A 17450-nucleotide genomic window follows, 5' to 3' on the forward strand; every position below is an offset into this window, starting at 1 on the left:
TATGGCGCCGATAATGTTATGGGCAGGTAATGTTCTGTTGCGAATGTACCGATGGACGTTTCATTGTTTTACGATCGTCTTTCTGTTGTTCTTTTGTGAGTCGCGAAGTCGCTGTGGGCGTCAGCAGTCTACGATGATATTCAAGAATTTCCTTCAAAAATAGTTTAATTGAATAAGTTTGATACACTCGGCTTTTATATTCTACCGTTTCGTTATTTCCTAAAGTTCGATTTATTTTCGTATCAAAAACTCCGTCGAGATATTCGAGCAGCTAGCTTGTTAAAGAAATAGCGGAGCAACATCAATTTTGGAATAACTTCGTTTAGAAGTCCCGACGCCTCTCTCGCAGCACAAAGGCTCCGTGAGAGGCCATCCATCTTGGAGCAGACCACTACCTATCTATTAGAACTGTTAATTAATTGATCTCTTTACTTTGTTTCACTAAATTGGAGGTACGCGAGACGCCGCAGTTGCCGCTATTATCCCGAGTGCCTATTATGCTGGTTTGGTAATAGGTAATTCAGGAATGAGATATCGAACCATTAAGTGCTGGTGTGACTGCTGGGCCGAGGGACAAGACTTACTTATGTTATGGACAATTTATGCTTCAGAGTTGAACTTCTTGCTGAACTTGTGTAAACTGCTCAGACGTTATAGCGAGTTGTGTACTGTCAGTTAGTTGCGAACTTGTATACTAGCATAAATACATATCTACACTAAGTTATACTTAGTAAAACAGGAATCCATTTACTATTTGCATTCATTTATTTAAATACGTCATTCTAAATCGAGGCAAAATGTTTATTTATAAAGCTTGAGAATATCAAATAATTTAGTGGGGTCGTTAAACTCTAGAACTAGTTGGTGGCACAAACACTCGTGTTCGTATCTTCTAAAAAGTTTTGGCATGGCTGTATCTGGTGCCAAATCAGTGCTACTTTAATTATATAACTGCGCACAGCTCTGCAGCATTTATTTTCCTACACGTCCTAGTTCGAGAAAATGTAGATTTTTCTGCTTCCTTTCAAGTCAGTGCTGATATAAAATTTTATGTAGTATTGATAGGTGGCAGTGCAACGTCGTGAGTCGAACAAAAGCAAAGTTAGAGTTTCTATAGACCGAGTGAGGCCAATCGAGGTTTATTTTAGTTTGGTCTTCTGGGAGAAGGTTTCTGAAGAAAGGTTGTGATAACATTGAGAAATGTTCATGTACTGAAGGGAGTGAATATAAACTGATGTACCTATATAATGAAACTTAATTCATTTATTTATGTAAACAAGTCATCCCTGTACTTATTAACATATATTGCAGCATTTTTAACACGCATAACCCTTTTTCCGTCATGTCACACTAAATCACAAACCTCTTGACATTTTTTTGAAGATTGTTTTCCATATATAAAATATTAATAAATCAGTGGTAATTGGTCAGTCGGTACTCGAAGAATGAATACAACTAACAGCCTAAAAAGCTGATCTAAATAGCCATCAACTGACAAGAGCTCTCAGGCCGAGAAACACTCGGTCAAACACAATTTATGCATAAATACATGACGAGCGTCGACAAAGGAATGTCCGTACGTGTCATCCATTAAACCAGGTTAGACATCAGCCAGTTGAAATATCAATGCGGTTAGACACACACCGACACAGACGGACAGACAACTATACAACCGAGCTAACTACACTTCATGACTTGATCGCTACATCTGTGAGATCTATTGCTTCGTTTCTCTAGGCTTTAAATATTGTGCATAGTTTGATTTGTTTATTTATTTAACCATTTATGTACACAGTGAACACATGAAAGAATTAAGTATAAGTATATAAGTTATATAAATAGTACAAAGGTAATGCTTATTTCGAATGAAGTCTCTTCCAGCAGACCCGTAGCAGGGGAGAGTTAGAATACAGAAATGTAGACGGACTGTGTAAAAGAACTACAAAGGACGGAATAAAGGATTGTTGTTGGAATTAAAATTATTTTACGCTACCTACTGTTAATGCTATAATTAAAAATGTGGCTAAGTTCTGACCTATAGGCCTTCATATTATAAAGCGTCAGTTTAGCCTTAGGGCCAAAATGCATTGGGTATGTTAACATCAATCTAATATGATATCTCTGTTTGTTATAGACTCCCCAGTGATGTAAGATCACACCCCAGGATGAAGATGAAGACGAAATGAGCGGGCGCCAGTCGGGAGCCGGCGACCATGAGTCCACCATGAGCAGCGTCCGCGTTACCATGACAACGAACATGCTGCTCTCGCTGCTGCTGCACTGCTTCTGCGTCGCCACTACTGCCTCCATACCTGGCGGAGGTAAGTCACGTAACAGAATCTTCTAGAGTGCGCAAGGACTTCAAATGAATCCGAAGCATTCGTGAAAAATGCTCGAGACGTGCGGCTGTCAGCTAAAAAAGACAATTTCGCCCTCTTCAAACAGAACTGAATGTGACCCATCGGACAAATTAAACCTACGTTAAGTTGACATTTTATATGTCGTTACGTTCAAAACTTTACCTATCATTCTTTCTAATAATATCTGACCTGATAATTCGTAAAGTTTTGTCAGCAGAACCTTTATCTCTAATGAATAGACAGTTAAATCTTAATTACTTATCAAGCAATTTATTTTTCAAGAAGATAAGAAAACTTAAGTGATAAGTTTGAGCTCTTGTTTAATGCGTATTTGAATTCTTGAAAGTTTTAACAAAAATAGCTGGAAATTCAACAGATGAAGAAACTTGCGATATTCGCCGAGAATCTCGCTAAAATATTCCCTTAAACCCCGGCCATAACTTATTCTATTCGGGAAATAAAACAAAGACCCCACTATCCAGAATGGAAATATCACAAAAAACACGTTCTATTGCGCGTTGTGAATGAGATGGGAAATGCTGGATCCGCGCCGGAGCACAGGCTTAACATAAAACGCGAGTAACCGGAGCGCGTTACTAACTTAGTGAGGGGCGCGAACACTCCGCAGTTTCTTAGTATAAATATGAAGCACGACCACGCCGAGGTGATATTACGACGCATTTAATTATGCAGCGTGATAAAACTAACCTGTGATAGTGAACATTTACAATTTAATACAATATCAAGTTTTACTGACTCCTAACGGATGGAACGTATACGTATGAAGAGACTGTTGCGCTGAGATTTATTTTTCATGGGTGCTGGAGATAAAGTGCTACGGTATAATGTGAGAATAAAACGGTTAAATATATATGTGACTGCCACTGAATTTAGCTTAGAGGAACGGCGTAGAATTATATTACTATTTAATTGGGTTCTCTCGAAATAATGTGTTAGTGTGTGTTTAGAGCTCACTCTAAAAAATACCTATTATTATAATGTATCTATTTACTATCTGCGTAGGTAAATAAAATATTGAATAAATATTATTCGGATGGTTATGAATAAAATATCTTTTTAATATATTATAGGCGGGTTGCCTATATATTATTAGGTATGCCAAAACCGAACCATAGTAGAAAACCTGGAACACGTTGAATTCAAATCAAAATCACTCACAATATATCGAGGAATGATTCACGTGACTCAACAAATCACGTGCGATATATATCAATAATAAACGACGATCAGAAGCAAAAAATATTCCTTGACACAGAGCGATATCAACCGGAGCGGATCAGCGAGCGAGCGTCCCACGGATCTCGATACCGCTCCTCCTTCATTCCTCGCCAATCGAATGGAATGAATCGTGTAAAACCTGCACACTGATTTTTTATTGAGAATATGGTAACTACGAGCTACACCGATTTCGGGCTGCAGGAAACATTTTTTATACGAAACTGCGGAATTGGAAACAAAGGAAATAAAGTGCGCACTATACGCGACGATACAAAAACGAATACTTTATATTTTTCTACAATAGAACGTTCCTACACTCACATTTTCGGTATGCTACCGTATAGTCAGCACCTTTTGCTGAATCGACTGTCTTAATTAACATTTAAACTATTCCTATTTCTACTTCCTTATTGAAATCCTCGAGAAACATTTCGTTTAAATTTCTGATTTAATAGAAATAACATTCCTTCTAAAAATAAAATAAAAAATCTCCTTGAGCACTAATTAGACGATAAAAACAAAATGGCCGCCGCTCCAGTAACGCGATATTTTGCACCGGCGCCGGCGGCCGGATTGAGCGAAATGAAATCTTTAGCGAGATTAGAATACCGAGGAAAATACATAGGTAGATATCAGATTTCAGTGAGTCGTGAACACGTTTGTTTGTACACAGAATTTGTTCCAATATTCCTGAAAATATTCGTGAGAAGCAAGTTCTATAATTCCGTAAACATGAAATATAAAACTATATATAGAAAGCCTAGGACTACTTCAAAAGCTAAATACTTATTTACTAACACAAGAGTTAAAAGGTATAGACAAAAATAGATATGAAAGGCATAACATAAAATGCTGTCAATAGGAGTATATTTTCTCAAGTTTTCCTTGAATGAAGAAAACTTAATACAGGATATAACTGCAATAAAAATAATAATTTTAATTTCATTTCTACCCTTCCCACGGGAATAAAATAACCGCACACTTGGATATTTTTATGAGCTAAATTGTGGAAATTGTACGACTGTTTTAAGTTTATTCTCGGAATGTATTCCTTCTAGAATATTCAACTAAAGCAAATGTTGTTCTTACTTAACTATTTTGAGAGATTTAAAATAGACCGAGTTACTGTTACATATTCGTATTATTTTAGGAATGCTGTATGAATTTGTGATATACTTTGAAACAGTTTGCTATTTTATACCCACATAGTTTAAATTGAGTGTAAATTCATGGTTCGACAATATTATGACTATTTTAAATAATGCAGTAATTATGTAGTAGTTATTTCAATATAAAATACATAATTATCACAGTATTTTGTTAATTTCATTTTATTATTTAGTATACTAGCCATATAATATACACATTCCCAAAATTGGCAATTCAAAAAAACAATCCAATCAATTCAAGCAACTTGACAATGCGATGCCAATATAAAATAGTATGAGCATTTCCTAAATTCCGCGCGTTTGAACAAAATGGCCGATTGCAGGGATACTACAGTTGTATGCTACAGTATATCAGCAGGTAAAAAATAATGAATATTTGGAAAACAAAACGTATAGGAAATGTGACCAACATTAGCTTTCTGCTTAGAAAATCATGTGGCGCGGCGCAACCGACGCGGTGACAGCGAACAATTTGCGAGATGGAAAAACCGCACGCAGCTCTATATGAATACCATTAAGATTGAACTCCATCTTACTCAAATTGAAGATAATGATATGATTTAACCGACTTACCAAAAGGAGGAGGTTAACAATTAAGATGTTTGTAAGTATTTTTTTTACATGGTTCAAAGATTTGAGCTGTTGACGGTCTTTTATTAGTTTTATCTTAGTCTTTTATCTTTTATTATTATTAGTTTGCTGTTGCGCACACAGATGGCTTTGCAGCAATATGGCGTAAAAAGACCGCATCCTTCATCAGTCGGACTCGTGGAAGTCGCCACAGCATCTTGAGTGCTATAGCCAGTAGACACGACTGCCCGCTTATGTGGAAATTAGTGCAGAAGACTAAGTCCCTGCTTACTATTGTGTATTAATTATAATTATATTGTTTGTGTACCTAACTACTGTATGGATCTCAGTTATCTGAATAAATAAAATTTATTATTATTATCTTGTATGTCTCTACCAGACCTCGGGATTATAGAGTCCCGGATTTTTGGGAGGCGAACGTGGGGCCGAAGCCAACACGCTGAAGCCCTTTTGAGACAACTTTAATGAAATGGTGACACAAAACCGACGATTATCCCTGTATACACTATAGAAATGTACCCAAGGACAATCCCCGGTTCTGTGCTAAACTATTGCTAACTATGGATGAAAACTACTTGGGCTATTGTGATGGGATGCTAGTGGACTAGGAATGGGGAAACTACGGGAACTATGGCACCTGCCGATAACAATGTAATAAATACACGTAAAAATGGCAGGTGGAGACTCGCCAACTCACTTACTGGGCCCCCGGGAATCAGTCGCTAAATCGCAACAAGGGGGCAACAGGTACATGAGCGGCTGAAGGGTGAGGATACTTTATTATTATTTTATTCTTGTATGTCTCTACCAGACCTCGGGACTATAGAGTCCCGGATTTTTGGGAGGCGAACGTGGGGCCGAAGCCAACGCGCTGAAGCCCTTTTGAGACAACTTTAATGAAATGGTGACACTATTATTATATGTATGTCTCTTCCAGACCTCGGGACTATAGAGTCCCGGATTTTTGGGAGGCGAACGTGGGGCCGAAGCCAACACGCTGAAGCCCTTTTGAGACAACTTTAATGAAATGTTGACATATTATTATATAAATATCTGTTTGAACTCACTTAATCTACGTAGTTATAAAAGGTAAAGGATTTCCACAAAGGAAAATTGGAAAAGTAAACTTCGATTTGTTTGGATTTTAAGAATCCTGATTGAAATGGATATTATTTGCAAAGGGTTACTCGAAGAAAAATTCAATTAACTGTCTTTGTTTAAAAAAAGGCTTTTAAAATACCTATTTCAGGAACATGATACTACGGCTCGGGGGTCTGGGCTGTTTGTTTAGAAAAAGTTTTCAAAATTATACAGGATATTTTTGCTTAGAATTTGAGTGTACGTCGTAAATCGTCGTTGAGATAAAAAACGAGATAACATCGTTGAAGTGAGCTGCTGAGAGGAGGGTCAGCGAGATCAAAGGGTCTGTCCTGTGCACGGCGGAACCTTTGAGTTCATCTCGCGGGGCTCCGTGTGTGCACTTATCAGTCTATTTATAAACTCCGCCGCTGCCGCGATCTCAGGAAATTGTTTTGTAAAAAAGACCCGACCCTTTTTCAGAAAAATGTGTGCTCATAGAAGTATTCGAAATGAAATTAATGTTTTGAAGTAGATACTTTGCACTCCGCTGTGGAGAGGTAAAATTATTTTAACAATTTGAAATCAAATTATGGAATAACTTATAAAGAATTTCTAAAACTGCTTAACGCCTGAGCGCAATAAACTATTATCTTTTGATTTCGAATTATCAAGTACTTGGCGGTCTCTGCAATAATAAAATTCGCAATAAAATAAATCTGTAGAACTCACTTTATGATTGAAATTGTAAAACAATTATTTTTCATTAAATTAACCTTAAGTGCTTCAATTTAATTGAATGAATAATGGCAAAACGATATTTCACGCATGGACGGAGAGGGTATGTTTCTATGAACATCAAAAGATGAAAAATAATTAACAAATTGATGTTTCGCAGTTGATTTCAGCTGATTTCAAAGTGTGCTTTCATTTTAATTATTGAATGGTATTCTGTGAAAGTCAAGTAGTCTGGAAAATTTAATAAGAAACCGAAAGAACGGGTTAACGGTCTACTTTGACAATAACTTGGATGCTTGCACGATCATATCGCCAGACGTTTTTACTGCTTTACTTCAACTTAGACATCTAATTATTTTCTACATGTGATCTATAATTCACTTTGTAAATAACTCCATTTATTTCTAAATAACCTGTAGTAACGGACTCGTAATACATTCTGATTCCTTTCTTTCGTAGTAAACAGTATATATGTCACCGTAAGATTACAAACATCGTTAGATTACAATCTATCTCGAGAGATTGTAAACTGTCGAATTATTGTAAACCGTAACACCTGATTGCAATTTAACGCATTATTTTTCGCTATATTATAATCTATCGATGAGAAATTGTCAAATTGTCAACTGTCCGAAAGCTCTCCCTGATTGGTCAGTCTTTTTGTAAGATCGAGAGCGATGTAGAGCGGTCAAATTGTCAACTGGCGTAGAACGGAATGCATCTTGCGCGCTGATTGGTAGAACGTCAAAAAAGACAATGTTCTTTGCAACTCCCGGTGTCACAGCTCTTTGACGTGCAAAAATAAGTGACGGTTTAATTTTTTATAAAATCAAAAATTGTACTTAATTTTTAAGACTCAAATTACACACAATTAAAATTTGTATTAAAAATTGAAGTTAGTGACGAAAACGAATCGCTGCAAAACCGACTCCACGTAGTCTTGTCTGCCCTACCCCTAGAGTGCAATTCAAAACCGCGTAGGCGCGGAGGGGCGAGGCGGCCTGCGAGCTGAGGCGCAGGTAGTTTCAGCGCTCGCCGCCGCGGCTGAGGCTGGCCGGCTCGGCCGGCCAGCAAGCTGAAGCTGCGGTGGTGAGCGTGAAAACCATCTGCGACGATAAGCTCGCATGGGACCGCCGGAGCCCCGCAGCGCCGGAGCCGTGACAGAAGTTATGCTTGCTGCATGTTGCATGCTTACTTCCATGCTGGGTCAATTAATATGGGATGTGTTATATTTTAAACAGAAAACTCAGTAGGTACGAGTTAAAAAATTAGAAGGTAAATAAATATTTTTATGATGTCATTTAATAGTACTTAAGAAGTTTACTGTTAGAATGCATGCTACAAATTTAGATGCAAAAAAATAACCATCATGCTGAGTTGTATTTAGAGTGGAAGATAACTCGTGGCTAAGATAGTATTATTTAGATGCTCGACGCTTTATTAATTGTGGCTGACTTAGTAATTTAGAAGGCAACATACATTTTTGGGGGCGAATAATGATATTAAAAAGAAGCCTGTTTAATTAGCACCCCTTTTATTTTATTTTTAAATATTAGTTTGTATTTGAAGACAAAATACCTAAGTGTATTTTTATAAGAGTTATTTTTATATAAATTTAATACTTGAAGAATTTTTGAAGAGCATTTATTTTATTTAACTGACACCTCTATTTCATTCCTAACTCTACGGGAACTCCATGGGAACAGAACGGCTGGTCGTGATTGGTCGATCTTACAAAAAGACTGACCAATCAGAGAGAGCTTTCGGACAGTTGACAATTTGACAATTTCTCATCGATAGATTATAATATAGCGAAAAATAATGCGTTAAATTGCAATCAGATGTTACGGTTCACAATAATTCGACAGTTTACAATCTCTCGAGATAGATTGTAATCTAACGATGTTTGTAATCTTACGGTAACATATACAAATGAACAATTGTTTCCGATGAAAGCGCCAATTTTTGGCTGGAAAATTAATTATAATATAAATAGTTAGAGCGATATTAGAATACAAATGTGTTAGTAAAAGCCTCGCGCTATAGAGCGCACGTTCCGCGCCATTAGTTGCCAACAGTGCGGTGAGTCAGCGCGCTTAAGGCTGCGTGCACACTGTGGCGTAACGCGAGCGTACACAGTGTAACGCGGCTCTGTAACGTGCTAATTATTCATTCAGGTGTGTCAGGAGTTGAAACAGAATGATTTTGTATGTTGTGTTTACATTGACAGGTGAAGTATCTAATTTTAGCTATACACGTTTATATCTAAAAGTACGCCAAATTGGTGTCTTATCTTTTTATGCTCTGTTGTCCAGTTCCCACTCATGGTACTATATAGCCTTTTTATTATGGAAATTAGTCATGGACTCTTATATATAACTCTTACTGGCTAAAACCATCCCAGTGCATATAGGAACATACACTAGAGCTGAACCCAAGGTACGCCACAGCCTACAGTAACCCTAATAGTTGTCGTCACATTAGGGTGCTAGCCATCGATCGGCCACCTGGCTTGTTTGTTTGGGACCTCACCTGCTGACTCATGTTTCCAATCCTGCTTAGTGACCTTCCTGTTATAGTACATACATAGATTATACTTAAATGGTACTAGGTCTAGAAATCTGTAAGTCAGCAGGTATAATACGTGCTATACATGCTATTATTCGTAAACACACAATAAGTCATTAAAAGGTGTACCTAGTATTGTAAAAGAATGAAACATACAATAACATGACTCGATCTATGTAGATAAGACGAAGAAATAGAGCAATGTTACTCTGCAAATAGAAAGACTCAATTATTTGAATGATGTTGGGAAAAAATATATAAGCGGTGAAATTGTGAAAGCCTCAATTATTTTTGTTAACTGGGGAGACTGCCGATGATATCATACAAACCATAACAATAAGAGATATGACATGACCTGTCTAGGTTACCTCAAATATCAACTACACAGGGTTTTTGTTAAAACTAACAAGTAAAAAAATAAAAAGTTATCTTAATGGAGACGTTCTCAAATGGTGATATTGAAGTGTATCGCAACAAAAAGCTTCAAGTTTCAAAAATAAAAATAACTATTCTTGTTTTTCTTTGTGGTGTTTTGAAATGTCTTTTTAAGTGCAATGGAGGCAGTCTACTAAAAATGATTAATTATTTGCTTTCACAAAACTTACTTAAAGAAACAATTCAAACTTAATACATTTTTATTCCATAAAAAGGAGCTGGATTTAACGTCATGAAGCCCGACCGACGACGGTGCGGCTATCAGGCGTGCCAAAAATATAACCTCTGACATCAAAGGTGCGGCTAATTCAATTGAAGGTGAACGAGTCCTGCGACATAGGCCAGAAACATACAGAAGGTCAGCGCCCTAATGGCCTATTGCATTATACCGCACGCGATAACACAGACCCGTGTAATAGAGAACACGTTACAGTTTGCTAAAATAAAAATAAACGGAGCACTGGTCTTAATTTCAGTCATATACCTAACGATGATATAATAATATAATCTAGATAATCTGTATCGTTAATGTTACGTTAAGGCGTAATTGCTTAATATTATTCATCTCAATCATTGGGCTATTTTACTTTTTATTACTGGGTTTTTTTCTTTAATGATACTGATTACGTGATTATTTTATCGCTATGTGTGCTTACTACAGATAGGTAATTTTAGACTTAGGTATAACTCCTATATTAAGGTTAGTCAAAATTAACCTTCTCAACTTACCTGGACAAGACTACCAGGCATGCCTGTCTTAATTAACAAGATCGAGAGCTAACTAGCGAGTTGCCTCACATTAGCCGAGCACTGGATACATTAGCCGCCTACAGACAGACATGGTTTTATGCGCTAAGTGCCCTCACAACGTCACAAGCGTCTAACTTATTCCGTCACCTATCGCGTAAGTTGTTCTTGAAAGCTAATTGTTCAACTGCTTATTGCTACTCTATGTCGGCGACGTTTTAGAGAGCATTTATCTGTAGGCTGTAGATATTTAGCTTGAATAGAAAATGAAGGACATTTTTATGTTTCCATGGCAGTATTTTTATTTTAAGCAATTCTGAAAATCTTAACATTTGCTTCTAAATTTGAGCATTGGGGCTTATTTAATATTCATGACGTCTAAAGATCATTTTCGATACAGTAATAATTTCCATTATTAATCTTTCTGTCTATCAACATGTCTAATCTAGTCTAGTCTCTTGTAATTTATCGTAACGCAGCTTAAAGTGACAATATTGCCGGCCAGTTGACAGCCCCTGACGGCTCTCTAATAACGCGTTCATTGGCAAACAATGTCATGCCTGTAAAAATTATATCGATGAAATAACAATTGAACATCTGTCATTTAAACAATTGCATGAGCTTTTTTCATTTTGAGATAAATCCTTGTCTTTACTAAATTAATAAACGCAAAATACAAGAGGATTACAAAAACGAGGGCTCGCAAATAGTTGAGTGGTAAATATGAAATATAATAATAAAGGCGTAGGTACATTTGTCGAGCACTCGGTGTATGTGTGGTCGGAACTGAAGCCACCATGTTTTTGTCCCGCTCGGCCGCCGTTTGTTGCGTCACGCAAAAACTACCAAATGGATTTTGATGGGGCTTTCGTTGCTCCGGAGCGGAAACCGCAATTCCAAAATTGGAGTAGTGCATTAAAATAGTATGTCTGAGCGCAAGAATAAAAATTCAAGACCAACAGTCTACAAAATAAAGCACTAAATAAAATACTCTTTTTACTGAGTAGACAGTGTTCTGTAAAATTTTAGCGCACTTTACAATCTCCGCATATTTTATCACAAATAAGTTTCTCCGTGCCATCTCGCTACTAACAAAAAACATGTTCTCATTTTGTTTAAAAAATACGCTCGGAATATTGAAATTGTAAAATCTGTTTCTACGAACGCTGCGTAAAATTGACAAAGCAAACAATACTTGTTTACTCAGTCATTTATACCAAGTAAAAGTAATTTAATAAATGGAATACGGAGCGCGCCATAGAAGGATGAACGTACCGACATAATGTAATAATATACGGACTTTTTGAACAACAGACACAGATGCGCACTGTGTTCCACTTGTGTTTTTTGCACAGCTCGATTTAATCAAAATTCCAAATTATGTTTTTATACGATACGTTCGAATGAAATGAAAACACAGCGCGGACGGCAGATGTGTGTTCTCTCACTAAACTTTTCTTTGTGGAGCAGGTTACCTGATGCTTACGATTGGCCGTTATTTCCGAACTATTAAGCGTGAGGTACGCCCCCGCCGCAGGTCGTAAGAGCTTGTTCAAATCACGTCGTAGAATAAGGCCGCGGCGGCAATACTGCCTGAGTAATGACATGTTCGGGGGCCATCGCTCGCGAACAACTTAATAGGCCGTAACCTTCAGCTCAGCCACTGCGCGGAATCTTAACTAAGCGCTAAACAGATTACACGACGCGACTACAATGGAATTATTTTATTTTGATGTCTGTACGAAACACGAGATGATGTACTTTACGCGAGAGATCTCGTTTGTTGCCACACTTTCGGTTACTGCGTGTAACACGTACAAAATTTGTTCGAGTATAAATCGAACAAACAAAGATCAAAGCGTTTCTGTATCTGCTCGCGTATTGACTGTAAAGTTTTCCCAAACATTGAAATTCTCAACGAAGACATCACTCGAACACTCAAATAGTGATGTCACTTTACGTTTCTATACAAACATATCGCGGTTGTCGACAAAAACACGTGAAATTATGCGCATACACGGTGCCTCGAAATATTTGGCACAACACTATAGTCCCGGAGACGGAGCACGATATTTACCAAAACGTTATTTAATATGTAAACACGCCGAACGTTTACACACATAAACAGATTTCTATTGTTTACTTTGCTTAGTGTGTGCTTACGTCGATAGGAATTTCAACTATTTTGCAACTCTGTGTTTGAGTGTGAAACAGCTGTCCGTTTATATGTTCGCTATAATGATGATTCCCAATCACTTGCTAGTAATTACTGTATCTAATCTACTGTAAACAATTCAGGCAGTATAAATAATTAACTGTTTGCGTATCGCAATTCAGGCTAAAACGTTTTAGGCAACAATAAATCAGGGCAGCAAAATAAATTACTGTACAATATCAAAGAAAGCATTTACTTTAAAAATATTATCATGTCTGGAGAGCTGCGAGCCAGATTTAATGACATTCATCTCAATAACGTTACGTAGCGAGCCTAAAGATGTTACATAATTGTATTCTGGAACCCTCCATGAATACCTAGATATATTCAAAAAAATATCTTTTATATCAAAAATAAAGTTTAAAAGCTGTCTTATTCACTAAAGACTATGCCGATTTAAAAAAAAAAAAAAACTGTGTTAAAAGCCAATGTATCGAGGAAGGCTACAAAACTTCTTTCAACCAGGTGCGAAGTAGCAATACTGCTAGCGGAAGCTAGTCATGATAAATTAAAATGTAACAAGGGTTGATCCACAATAAGAATGACCCGGTCTCCTGGTCTAGGCCGTTAGCAAAAAACGTTTTTGTTCATTTGTTTTTTGTCTGAGATCCCGGCCAGGGGTCGCGCTAGCATCCATTAGAGCACTCTTTAAACAAATAGAAATAAAAATGTTTAGCAAATAAAACTGAGCGATTAAGATAAAATCGTTCCAGAATAGAATCGTCTTTGTTATTTGTGTAATAGTTTTAATTAGTTGCCGAGATTCTCTCTGGAGGATTTTCGTGTTATTAGAATGATTCTTTATCTTTTTAAACTAATGGTTCTTCTTATCTTAGTTAGTAGTTCAGTTAATGAAATCGAACGAATCATCATTGTTTTGACTTTATTTAACTACGTATATGTCTCGCCATGTATTTTTCATCCACACACCTCCATTATCTGTCATCTTAATATGTACCTACCCTCTCTTTAGCCATGATAATGGCCAAATTGGCCACATAAAAAAAAACTACCCATATACCTAACCATACGCAACGCTACCAGCAAATCAAAGCTACCAGCGCTGATCGCTGATCGCTCTATGAGTCTATTACTTAGTATTATTGCCACGCAAAAACAAGCAATATATGGACAGCAGAAAGTAATTTTCTCCTAAGAATTTCTAGACTTTGACACAGAACACTTAAGTAGGGCACAAAATAACGTTGAAATAGTTGGTCCACGTACAATTTGGAGTACACAGTGGTACGTCGAGCTGTCTTCTCTAGAGTTAGGCATTCTGGACCGAGACGTGTAAGTACCGGGGCTTTGCGAACCAGACAAGTGAGGCAATTGACCACAGGGGGACTATCTGCCCAATGTTTGTCATTGTATTTGAGTCGCAACAACGAAATATATATAAATTGCAATTTTTAAATGCTAAATAATATTAATTGATAACATTAGCTAGTTAATTTAGAAATAAATTATCGCCAAACGCTTCATTGACATTGTTTGTAGGAATGTATTTATAAACCACAAATAAATTATTTGCTATATCAAAGAGTCAAACATGATTATTAACATTTGATTAAATATCAATTAAGTTATTTTAAAACTTTATTTATTTCATGGTAATTTATTGTCCACATCTAATAATTTTAAAGTGTCTACTACCAGGTCCTCTCTTAACTAAGATCTACTAAGTTGTAACTTTTGTCTCCATCGCATAAAGCGCTTTATGATTCTCCATAAAGCGGCTTAATCATCGCCTGTTTAATTATTTATATTTCATTAGGGTCGGTGCTAAGCAGCTGTTGTGTGCTGTCCGCTGCTTTTGTAGAATAACATCACTTTCAAAAACTGGTTTCCTGTACGTAGGTGTTGTAGACAAATTAAAATAACAAAGAACATCTATGTAAAAATACGAATTTGAAAGCTTTTTGTTTGTCGTCTAGATTAAGATGACCTATAGGTATATTTAAAAAAAAACTTCTATCACAAAGGAATCGACAGCATAATCATGCATTCAAAATTACAACTACAACATTAACTATCTATTATATAACTACTACATTTTACTGTGAAACAAATCCGTTCTTATTTAGTGTGAGTGTAGCACTATGAGTCGCTTGATACGTTTGTTACAAATATCAGCTGGTTATACGTGGCTACAATCTGGCTTAAAGGATGACGCTCATAATATAAGTGGACAAATTCTACTCCACTTGAAGCAACAAGTTTACATTTAAACTTTGTAAAACATATTCCGAGTGGAAAATATTTATATAAATAGGATCTAGCTGTTGCTCGCGGTTTAAGTCATTTTGAGCTTACTTTATGCGGCTATGTGTCAGATATGTTGTTTGAACTACAGCATAAAGATTAAAATGAGTCCTAGAAAACTCAATTTGAATCATCGTATTATGCCAAGTCAAGTTATTAGTAAGTTAGGAATAACCGACATTAAAATAAAATCATGAAGTTGAATATGGATTTAAAAAAAATCGGTAAAAAAACTTTTAAGTTAAACGGTTTTATCTTATGTGCACTGAAAACTAAAAAATAAAGCTCACGCATAACGCATAACGTAGGTTTACAGGTAAGTAACAGTTTTTTTTTTACCGATTTTTTATTTTATAGTTTTTAGTATTTAATGAAAATGCCTACCGAATATTCCTCATATGGGTCAGCAGCGGTGAGGGAGTGCCAGACTCTCACTGACTAAAAACCGTTGTGTCTCGTCATAGGCCTTTTATGTACCAGGACCACGGTAACTCTTTCGAACAATCCCGCAGCCCCAGCAGGCCTTGGCCCTGTTGGACCCCGCTGGAGTTGCTGACAGTATTCTACTTGAGTAGCCCTTTCATTTGATACCCATATTGAGGGGGTTGTGGAAAAAATATGTAATCCGCCATTTTGTACCGGCGGCCATCTTGGATTTACAATATTATTGATATTACTATATTGTATTGTCATCGAAATTAAAGGTGTGTACCAAATTTCAGATCAATCTGACAACAGGAAGGTACTTAAATTTGAATTACTAAATTTGACCCAAGAATAAAACAAACGGGGTGAGCTAAATAAAACCGTTTAATATGATATTACCCGTACCACAAAGTGCGGTAAATCAAATATCCATAATATTGAGAAACCCTAGTAAATTCAAAGCACAATACACGCATACGATATCCCCAGTTATTTTAGCCGCACAAAATAATACTGCTTCATACAGGTTTGGTGAAGTAGAAACAAAAAACGTTCGCTAAACCGATTCCCAGTTTTTAAAGTTTACGTTTTTTGGTTTTGGCTAAGCTCGCGTGTGTATTTCAGCATTGTATTCACGTTGATACCCGCGGCTTTATATTTTGTATTGTAACAATGGCGGCATGGGGGTCAATTTGTGTTTATGACGTAACTCTTTGTATTTCTCGTGTTTCATGTGGGCTTTGGGAACTATGGTTTGGTTGCTACGGTTCACATCTTTCTTTGATAGCGATTTGTAGGGTTTCATTGTTAGACGGTTTCCTGGTGGTTGCTGCTGTTGACTTTGGTTTTCAGTGCCTGAGGGGTTGCAAAATAGTACGGACTCTTTCCATTTTTCTTTCTACGGTTGTTTATACCAATTGAAGTGTAAAAAGTATGTACATGATTGGTAATAACTTCAAAAGGTTTCGTGTAACATCACCACTTCTCACCTCATCTTCTTACAAAGTTGTTCCCTCCGTATCTGTCACTTTCCTTTCACAAGAGTACATGAGCGGAAACTATAAAATTAAGTATTAACGTCTGTCGTCGAAGTGGTGTTTTATGCGAGTAGACTACACACTACCTCGTGACCCAATACATTAATGTAAGACTCCGGATCCTCGGCCGGCCGTGCTGAAGCAATTTAATAAAAAGCCGGGGCGGGGCCGCCGTATCGTCTGTAGCGCCTTTACGCTACAAGCTATTACGATGAAATGATGCAAACTTCCCCCATATGGAAATTGTTTACTAAGTGCCAACAATTGTGTTAAACATTTTTATTAAAAATTCTTATTTTCATAGAAAGTATGTACAATTTGGACGTAATGTATTGTGTGAGCGAATATTTTTCTAATTTTGTTGTTGTTTGTTACGCCGGGGAGGGAAGCGATGTCGTAACTCTTAAGTATTTTCATTTATATTGGGTAAGTGGTGGAAAACAAAAGGAAGTATAGAGGCATGTAATAACCTTCAACCAGACAATAAAGAAACTACCTACAAGATAGATAGACTCACAATTTTCATTTCTTTCAAAACTCTGAAAACATACATCAACATAACGTTACAGTTCGTTTATCCAAC

At 36.8% G+C, this 17450-nt stretch overlaps 1 protein-coding gene across 1 annotated transcript in view; it reads left to right on the top strand.

Moving 5' to 3' along the window:
- Positions 1-2082: 2082 nt before the first annotated feature.
- Positions 2083-17450, top strand: part of LOC124637190 (protein sidekick-1-like) — a 90127-nt gene continuing 74759 nt past the window's right edge. Inside the window, exons 1-2 of the mRNA XM_047173550.1 lie at positions 2083-2091; positions 2165-2321. Of these exons, the coding sequence (XP_047029506.1) occupies positions 2083-2091; positions 2165-2321 (166 nt within the window). The remainder of the gene's footprint in view (positions 2092-2164; positions 2322-17450) is intronic.

The sequence above is a fragment of the Helicoverpa zea genome, chromosome 15 (genome assembly GCF_022581195.2).
Source record: "Helicoverpa zea isolate HzStark_Cry1AcR chromosome 15, ilHelZeax1.1, whole genome shotgun sequence".
NCBI lineage: Eukaryota > Metazoa > Arthropoda > Insecta > Lepidoptera > Noctuidae > Helicoverpa > Helicoverpa zea.